Below are 9,691 nucleotides of genomic sequence, written 5' to 3' on the forward strand. Positions count from 1 at the left end.
TTTTCTACAGCTAAATCTTTTACTTTTAGAGGAAAACAAAAAAAAAAAAAAAACATTTAAATAAACTGTTGACTGTAACAGGAGTATATAGAATTTAACAAAATATTGGTAATAATATGTAATAGTAATAATAATGATCTGCTTAAAAAAGACAGTTAAGTATAATTAAGTTTAAACAAAATGTCGCGAGAAAACTAAACAAAAAAAATATAAGCGTGCATTTGTTTTTTTTAAAAATAAATCAAATAATGGATTTTGAAACGAATATAAAAAATACATTTGTATATAAATAAAAATACATATTTATCATCATTTACAGTTCACACAACTAGTTGGAAAAAAAATTAATTAAATGCTAGTTAACAAAATATATCGGGTGATTCTAAACGTCTGCTAGTAGAGGCTTCCTCAGTTGCTTCCGTTTCTTCGGTTAGGTCCACGCTTATTGTTGTAGGATTTGTGTTTTCAGTTTTTACCTCCAATAAAGCGGCCACTGTGGCGGCAGCAGCCATTTTTTTGGTTTTAGTTTTTGTTTTAGTGTTGATTTTCAGCTTTGTTCCCAGTTTATTTTTAAGGCCACCGTTTAGTAATCTCTTAAGGGGTTTTGTTTTAGTTTTCGATTTATTTTTACCAGTTCCACTTGGGACAATAGGTTCCTTTAAGAGAAGTTGTTATAGTTTGTTAAAATTATTAAATTCAAAGAAAATTATGTTTTAAGTAAATAGTTTCATAGCAAAAAGTTTTAAACAAAAAATTTGTTTTTCTTTTTAAACACATTTTATTCACTTTTCCAAACTGTACTCACCTTAACAGGTTCGATATCCTTAATCTTGCCACCAATTTGTCCAGCACACTTTTTCGCCCCACAGAAGCAAGTCTTCTTTTCATTGCCCAATAAATCATCCCAATGATAATTGAAGGTTAATTCAGTATTCTAAATAAAACACAAAATTATTATTATTACTCTCTATAAAGAAATAAACCCCAATAATCCCCTCTCCCTACCTCTGGTATGTCTTTAATGGCGAAAAGACCCACACGATTTAAAGAATTAACCGACCACTTTTGTGTTTCACAATTAGGATCACAGGAATGATTCATAAATCTAGCCAAATTACCCTTGGGTCCCGCATCGATTATATAATCCTTTTCCACTGATAGAAAATAAAAATTTTCATCACGATCACGTGATTTTTGTTGCATGCGTGCCTGAAACTCATCATCGTTTATTATCTCACCCACGTATTCGATAATAAAAGTGCCCGCTTTTATGGGTTCACGGCAGATCAAACCAAAACCTCTTTCTTTCATATAGACTACATCTAAACGTGGTGAAATGCGTGATTCAAACATTTGATTTTGACAACGTTCACCGGCAGGACAGATCTTAGGATTACATTCGTGATATAAAACGCGATTTAGGCAATTCGTATCGGGTCCACAAGGATTCTCTTCACGTGGATCACACTCACACTTGCTGACACTTTCAATGTCAATGTGCAGTTTGACGGGTGGCACAGCACGATTGGCCTTAATGCGTACATAAGGTTGGGGATGTAATTTCTCTTTGTTCTCATTCGAATTACGTTGTTGCAGTTTTTTAGCTTTTATAATTTCATAGACTTCTTTAGCCTCCTCGACACCTTTGTTGTAGCTTAAATCTAAACCTAAGGAGAGTATTTCAATTACAACAATCTTAAACATAAATTATGCCCTCACGTTGACACTTACTTGACTTCGTTTTGGGTGGTTCCGAAGTATCGCCTTCCAGATACAAATACACTCGACGTCTTGAGATCCAGCCATGATCATGAGTACCGAAAAATCTCACCACAAAATCTGAGGGATTGTGTGTCTTACGCGCTATGTTTTTCGGTATTTCTGTGGGTGGCAATATAATAGCCGGCCACCAGCGGAAGTTATTAAACTTCGCCCAAACCATTTCACCATACAAGGGCATACGTCCCGATTCACATTCCTCGCATATGTAACCCTCATTGGGGTCAATAGGTATTTTCAGACATTGAGCATGCACGGCAGTAGGACAAGTTTCGCAACATATAACTTGGCCGCCACCAACGCATATGAAACACCAATTAACATTAACTGTCATGTCGTGTTTGCTACTTGAATGACGCGGGCAAATGATATGGGCTGCTGTGAGTATTTGAGAACCGGCAGGTATGCAAGTTGAGTCGGTGTGAAATGTAGCAGGACATTTAACACATTTTGTCAGCTTAGCATTACTCAAATGCTGGAACTTTCCCTTCGGATCATCAGAGACACAAGTGTGACAGACGTGTGATGGACAGCGAAAGGATTCTATGTGATTTTTCGATATGGTGATTTTGGCTTGTGGCCAATATTTACAGCAAGCCGGATGGAAAGCACGGTCGCATTGTGTCATGCAACATTTGACTAAAGGATCGTCAGCCTTTTTCGATTCGGTGCTTTGGCAAACCATACATTTTGTTGGTTCATTATTGCTACACTCTTTACAAATAACCTCGGCCAATGGTGCCTCTGTGTCTCCAGTCACATGAGCTATTGTACCTATTTCATTTAGACTGGTCACAGAAGAACTGTGACTGCCATTTAAAGTATCATTGTGGGGTTTTGCACCATTTATAGCTTTAGGCCCGCGTCTTTTGCCTCCTTGACTGAAATCTCTGTAAAGGCACTCGTTATGTAACCAATAACTACAATTTTTAGCACACCTTCTTAGATTTCCGCCGGGTCTAAAGCAATATTTGCATACCGGATCACGACTCAGGCCCTTGAAAAGATATTTACTCTCCAATTCGAAAATATCATCGATAACCTCTAGTATGGGTCTATTAAGGGGTTTCCTGACAGTTGGTGTATCTTTTGTAGCGGGCTTTGGTGTCTCAGATCTTTCGGGCGTACCCTCGGGTGTTTGTTGGGCCATTAGAGATTTTCTTACCATTAAGGTTTTCAAGCGCGAGGACAAACGTTTAACAGAGCCGTCACCTGTTGCAGGACGATCATTTGCTACTGCTAATGAAGTGGACATATCTGTTTCTGTTAATGATTCCCTTAGTTTACGCTCCATTTGGCGGCGGCTTAATTGCTTAAGTGCCCAAATATTACGTACTGCCACTACTAGACTCTTTTCCAATTTCTCATTATGATTTTGTTCCATAACAAAATCTTTCATGACTGCATAGAACTTTCTAAATTCAAGGCCACTGAAAATCTCCAAATCATTTAAGGAATTCGAATTTGAGCTGGTGGAAGCAACCGAATTAGTTTGACTTAAATTAAGGTCTGCTGTGTTGATGGAATTCTCTTCGGTTTTTACTACTAGGGACGATGTTGAGGTTGCTGGAACCAATTCCTGTTCCTCACTCAGTTTTCTTCGTTTTGACGCTACTGGTTTAATGGGTGAATAGGCCGGACTATAAGGCGATATAGAACGTTCACGTTTCTGTTTTGCCACTGCTGGCACCGATAAACTGTTGATATTATCATTCGAACCATAAAAACTCTCAATGTCGGAGTTATTAGCTGTATTAACTGATATGTACATTGATTTGCGACGTTGTTTTTCAAGTTTATGAAAAGCTCTGTAAATTGGGTAGAGAATTATTTTTAAAATTTCAAAATTTATGGTGAAGATTTTTTATTTTTATGAAAAATAAAGTTTTATTTTTAGTGAAAGTTTTAGATAATGATATATTGCTTAAATACTCACTTTGATTTTTCAAAAATTTCATAAAATTTCTCCAATCTTTCAGCATAAGCCACCTCATTTACCAGATTGGCCTCATTTACGGCATCATACCAAACGGGTTCTTTTCGTTTTGTCGGTACATACAATTTATATTTTGAACTTTTTGGACCATACTTTTCACGCACCTCATCAATACGTTCCTGATAACTTTCAATGCCATTGAAGGGCATGAGATTTTCACGTTTAACCCAATTGCGACGACCATTGTCGGCAAAGAAACGAACGTGTACCAAAACTGTTTGATCGCCCGAACGACCAACTTCTTCCGTGGTTATGGTTTTGCCTTCGGGATCTGGACAAACCATACAAGGCCAATAGCAATAATTGTAGATTTGACCCCAGTATAAATCTCCCGTTGAGAAGGACATCCAAGAGCCCTCATTAATTATAGAAGAACCTTTGGCACTGTCCATACTAACAGCTGAGGGAGAATTTGCGGAGGCCGTCGCCTCGACCACAAATTCATTATTGCTTTCAGTTTCAACGGATTCCAATTCAATTTTAACTTGGGACTTTTCATTTTGTTCACCAGTTTCAGGAGACTCTATAACAGATTCATTTAAGGGTTTTGAGGTTTCCATTTGTTCATCAGAGTTTTCTTCCAAACACCTTTTTTCATCATTTTTGTCACTTTCTTTAGCTTCTGCTTCATTTCCATTGGTTTCCGTTACGATTTCGTGATTCTGTAGCGAAGTATTAGATATATTTTTAACATCATCCTTTTCAGTTCCAACATCACTTTGCTTTTCATCTTCCGCTTCTTCGAGATTGGTTAGCTGCTCTTCATCTTCTTCATTAAATTGATGCTGATTAGTGTCTGCTTCATTTTCCGAAATATTTTCTTTTTCATCCTCTTTATTTTCTATTTCTTCTTCATCATCATCTTCTAATTGCTTGGCTATTACACTGGATACAGAAATACTGTCTTCATTTTCATCTTTATCTTTTATGGCCTCATCGCAGTTGCCATCCGATATAGAGCTATTTGCTTCACACTCTTTTACAGAATCTAAATCTGTTATTTCATCACAGTTTTCCAGTTTTTTAACACCTAATTCTGTTTCCATTTCCTTCACTTTATTTTGTTCATTCTTAATTAACTCTTTACCTTTCGAGTTTACCTCATCACATTCTTTTAAGGGCAAATTATTGTTATTTTCCATGATGGCACCATTTTTTATCAACAATTTATCTATAGGACTAACAAATTCTTTTCTTTTTGCACTACTGCTATCGGGCGTAGATTGAGAATCTTTATTTCTGGGAGTACGTCTTACAAAGCCTACTGTTGATTCATTATTTGGGGTAAATGTACCAAAGGTCAAATCACCGGATTCTTTATCCAGAGAGTTATCAGCGTTGTTAATGCTGTTATTATGACGTCTTCTTAAACTTCTGGTTCTTTCCTCTTTACTGCTGTTCAATTGATGAGGTGGTGTAGTGAAACCAATATACTTGGGACTTAAATTTGAATGAAGATTAGCTAAGGGATCTTTTTTCCCTGAGACAAAAAATAGAAACACAAAATATATACAATAACACAAATTTCCACAATTTAATGAAATTGACTTAAAAATCTAAACTTACTTCTAGGTGTTGAGGAATTTAGGTTTGCTGAAGTGTTATGTACTTTAGCATCTATAGTGGTATTACTTTTTGTCAAATCTTCCTTTATGGAAGTGTCCGCAGCTTCAGTTTGTACAGCACTGGTATTATTTACATTTTCCTGATCTTTAGATTCATTTAATTTTGAGGTAATACTTTTATTGTTGCTGTTATTATTATTGTTTCTAACACGTCTGTTGGAACGAGTACAATTCTCTGTGTGATTTTCTGTTCCACCGCCAAGAGTTTCCATGGCTGTACAATTTGATTTTTGTTGTTTTTTCTTTGCGTTGTAAAGCGTGTCTAAACAGTTGTGAGTGGGCAATAATTCTTTTTCTCTTTGTTTTTTGTACTTTTAAGGGAATTTTTTATTGTATGCACAATCACATTGATAAGTTTTCATACTTTTGCTAGTTTTAAACACAATTTAACAAAATTTTTATTTAAAATTATACAATTAAGGGATTATTATTATTTTTTTGCGTTCAACGCCACTTTCACAATAATATCTGACAGAATATTTGCGCGAAAAAATTCTAGCAGCAGAACTTCTTTTCGCAGTCGGCAGAAAAGACGTCAACAGCATTTCCCATTTAAAATGTACACGTTTGACGACCTAGTCGATTACGGTTTGTCAAGCAATCAATGTATTTTGGTGCCGGATGGTTGACGCTGCCGACGCTTCAAACAATGCTTCTTTGACGTTAGCAGCCCACGGCAGAAAGGCGCGTAAATTCGATAATATCTGAGGCGAAGCATACACATCGAACGTTGAACAATGTTTTACGGCGTCCAAATTTCAATGACCGACTTATTATTAAATAAAAGCATACTTCTTGAAATTAAAATAAATAAGTTTTATATTGTAAAATTCCATAAATTTAGCGAAAGTGTTCTGTAAATTATTCAAAATATAACAAAATTTTCAAGCTGTCTTAAGCTGAAAACTTTTTGGTGACGACGACTTTGACATTGTGTTCGGCGGCTAGGCTTAGTCGGTTTTAAGCTGAAACGGCGTGGGTATGTGACGCCACTCTCACAGTATTTTTGGTTGAGCGACTAATTAAAGAAATTCAAGCGATTTTTTAAATTGCTGGAAACTTATAATTAATTAATTATTATAAATTATAATATTATTAAAATTTTGATAGAATCTGATTAAAATTTATTTATTTTTGTACATATATATAATTTTATTTTATTTTAATTATTTATGCTTAGGTGATAATTACTAAGTAATATGTTAGATTGGCCTTAAAGGCTTTGTATTACTTGAATGAATGAATAAATAAATAAATAAATAAAATATTTATATAGAAATCGTAATACAAAGAAAAAATATATCATATTATGAATCGAACATGACTTTTTTTCCAAACCATTTTCATTCAGAATATTAAAAGTTCATAAAATGTATAAATTCGAACATGAAGGAAATTTTTTTTATTAGCGTATTTTGTATCATTAAAAAACAGAAATTGAAATGTTAAAAACAAAATCTAAAACAAGAAAACATCAACAAGCATATTCTTCATAAAATTCCCTCCAATTACGCGAACATTTCATCGATTTTAATTTAAAAATCATAAAGAAATAAAAAATTTCAAAGAAAATTTCAAACAATTTTAACAAAGAGCAAAATAGAAATTAAATTTGAAATATTTTAAGTCAATGCTTCTAGATTTTGTTTGAAAAAATATATATGAAAAAATTCATACCATTTAAGAATTTATTCTTAAATATTATTAACTTTAGTCAATGAAGGCAGTTCATAATATTTATGCTGAAACTTTTTTCTGTGTAGTTAGTATATTATATTTTAAATCGAAATTAAAAATAAACACAATATTTGTTTTAATTTTAATTTATTTCCTCTAAGTAACGGTATTCCACAAGGATCACCGCTCTCGGTAGTCCTATTTCAGATTGCTTTTAACGAAATTATTAAAATTATTTCTGTTCACCGGATTTTGCATAATTTTCTTTATTTATGCAGATGATTTGATATTTTAATATTTTGATATTTTAACAGACCTCCCCCAAGAAATAAACAACTGGACCAAATATTTCGGGGCAAAAATATCTTCATCTGTTGCAATTTTAATTAAAATGTACTTATTTTTCTGCATATTTTTAAGCGAACAGATAAATATGTACATAAACCAATTTGTGACTTTTTTCTTTTTAAAGCGATTTTCCATTATTGGAATCGGTTTTATCTTGGTACAACCTAGGTTTTCTTTGAGTCTGGCATCCTTTTCTCTTGCGCTCTCAATTTTTTTTTTTGCATTTTTCCGAAACCTGCTAGCTATCAAAACAAACGCAGATGGAATAATATTTATTTTGGAGAAACATCGCAATTTATTATTGGAATTATTAAAATACTAGCACTAATCCATTTACCACAATGGATACCCAACTAGTGGAAAAGATTGTCCATGAAGTAAAGTCCCAGGGGGTGTTTGATGAATTTCGCAAAGATTCCATGGCAGATGTGGACACTAAACCAGCCTATCAAAATCTCCGACAACGTGTGGAGAATACAGTCAAGAAATTTTTATCGGAACAAAAATGGACACCAGAAACGAATAAAAACCAGTTAAGAGAAAAGTTAAGGAGGCATATAACAGAGTCGGGGTTTCTGGATGTGGGCGTTGAAAGAATTGTCGATCAAGTGGTTAACCCTAAGATAGGTAGTGTTTTTCAGCCACGCATAGAGGAGATAGCTTATAAATATTTGGGTTTGCCACCACCGCCAAAGAAATTTGAGCCTCCACCACCACCGCTAATGCATCCTCTGCCGCCATTGCCCTTGAATGCGCCACCTCTAAAAGTGGAGACCTGTAGTTTGTTACCCACCGATCTGGAACAAGTAAGTCCAGATTCGGATAAAGGTACTGTGAAGTCTGAAGGTAAAGATGACCGTTCTACAGTTGATATGGACACTGAGGAGAAACTTATTGAAGACGAAGAAGAATCTCCGCCCTTTGAACCATTGGTTAAGCAGGAACTGGAAGAAACCAAAGAGTTAGTAACAGTAGAAACTAAAGAGGAAAAACCCAACATCAAGAAAGAATGTGATGAATCTTTATATGATAAAACCAACAAATTTGAAGAGAGTAATGAAGTTGCGCTCAAAACCGAAAATATGGCCAACGATAATGACAGCCAGGAAACCAGTAATTTTGCTACTGAATCAGCTGCAATCGATAAAGATGCTAGTCAGTCGGTGGATGCCAGAATTTCACAAGATTCCCAATTATCTAGTGTCTCCAGTGATTCTCGTTTGTCGGTAAATGGCAAAGAAGATTCTTTGCAAAGCAGTTCCCAAGAAGCCGTAGCGGCCAATATATCCGAAGAGGCTCAAATGCCCAAATTTAATGAAAACTCTAGTGAGCTCAATGCCTCGACAAATGGCCATGCAAATGACAAAATTTCTACGAAGTCCGAATTACACTTCGATATTAAAAAAGATGAAATTAAATTCGAAGGTACAGAACGTAAATCAGGTCTGGAAATTACTGAAACGGCAACACATAAATCTGAAGAGGAAGCTTACGAAGAAACTCCTTCATCGGACACAAAAAACGATTCATTCAAGTTTAGCACAAACAAGTCGAATATGGAAACCAAGGAAGAGGACTATGAACGTACCCCCAATGCCCAAGAATTAAGTTTTGGTTCCAGTATTGAGGATTCATCATCTGTGCCGCCCAATCAGACACCTAAAACCTCTGCACAACAAAAAGAGAAAGAAGATTTACCACAAATGCAAACACCAAAACAAACAATACGTCCTAGCACACCGAATACCACACCCATACCCACACCACCTCTGCCCACTCCCACAGCCACACCCTCACCAGTAGCAACACAAAAACCCGATAAGGAACATCAAAGTAGACATTCTTCAACCTCTTCTTCGAAACATAAGAAACACTCAAAAGAGCGGCGACGTTCTCATGAACGAGAAAAGGAGAAAGACAGCAGGGATCGACATCGCTCTAGCAAAGATTCAAAGGATTCATCCAGGCATCACTCCAGCTCCAGTGGCAACAAAAGTAGTAGCAAACATTCTTCATCTTCCTCCAGCAAATATTCATCATCACATAATAAGTCATCGGAAAAAGACGTCGACAAATCTTCTTCATCCTCTACGCATTCCTCCTCAAAACATACAAAACATTCACACTCACATTCCTCCTCATCGTCAAATGAAAATCAAGATTCGAAAAAATCCAAACGTGATTCAGAACGCAAACATCATTCCTCTTCGTCTTCATCTTCAAAGCGCAGTGAACGTAAAGATGATCATGCTGAGGCTAAGCACAA

At 35.4% G+C, this 9,691-nt stretch overlaps 2 protein-coding genes across 3 annotated transcripts in view; one reads left to right on the plus strand and one right to left on the minus strand.

The window, feature by feature from the left end:
• Positions 1–253: 253 nt before the first annotated feature.
• On the minus strand, positions 254–6,043 carry LOC119606678 (probable histone-lysine N-methyltransferase Mes-4). The gene is made up of 6 exons (XM_037960237.1): positions 5,342–6,043; positions 3,716–5,255; positions 1,732–3,587; positions 1,006–1,667; positions 806–934; positions 254–656 (listed from the first exon to the last, which is right to left on the minus strand). Exons 1-6 carry the CDS (start codon positions 5,610–5,612, stop codon positions 360–362), a joined length of 4,755 nt encoding a protein of 1,584 aa, XP_037816165.1. The 5' UTR covers positions 5,613–6,043; the 3' UTR covers positions 254–359.
• Positions 6,044–7,642: 1,599 nt separating this feature from the next.
• The window catches only part of LOC119606686 (biorientation of chromosomes in cell division protein 1-like 1), a 7,699-nt gene continuing 5,650 nt past the window's right edge, over positions 7,643–9,691 (plus strand). For both annotated transcript variants that reach the window (XR_005231676.1, XM_037960247.1), the window contains exon 1: positions 7,643–9,691. This exon is cut by the window's right edge and continues 161 nt beyond it. Coding sequence is in view for 1 of the 2 variants with exons in the window: in XM_037960247.1 (XP_037816175.1) it covers positions 7,767–9,691 (1,925 nt within the window). In the remaining variant the exon portion in view is untranslated.

Source organism: Lucilia sericata, unplaced genomic scaffold (genome assembly GCF_015586225.1).
Source record: "Lucilia sericata isolate MDLA Ls3-8-SP2 unplaced genomic scaffold, ASM1558622v1 Contig000612F_arrow, whole genome shotgun sequence".
Lineage (NCBI taxonomy): Eukaryota > Metazoa > Arthropoda > Insecta > Diptera > Calliphoridae > Lucilia > Lucilia sericata.

Excerpts from the sequence above, each read along its gene's own strand:
- LOC119606678 (XM_037960237.1), bottom strand. The coding sequence starts at position 5,612 with ATGGAAACTCTTGGCGGTGGAACAGAAAATCACACAGAGAATTGTACT. Across the intron at positions 935-1,005 it reads CCATTAAAGACATACCAGAG|AATACTGAATTAACCTTCAA; the intron begins GTAGGGAGAGGG and ends TGTTTTATTTAG. Across the intron at positions 657-805 it reads AGGATATCGAACCTGTTAAG|GAACCTATTGTCCCAAGTGG; the intron begins GTGAGTACAGTT and ends CTTCTCTTAAAG.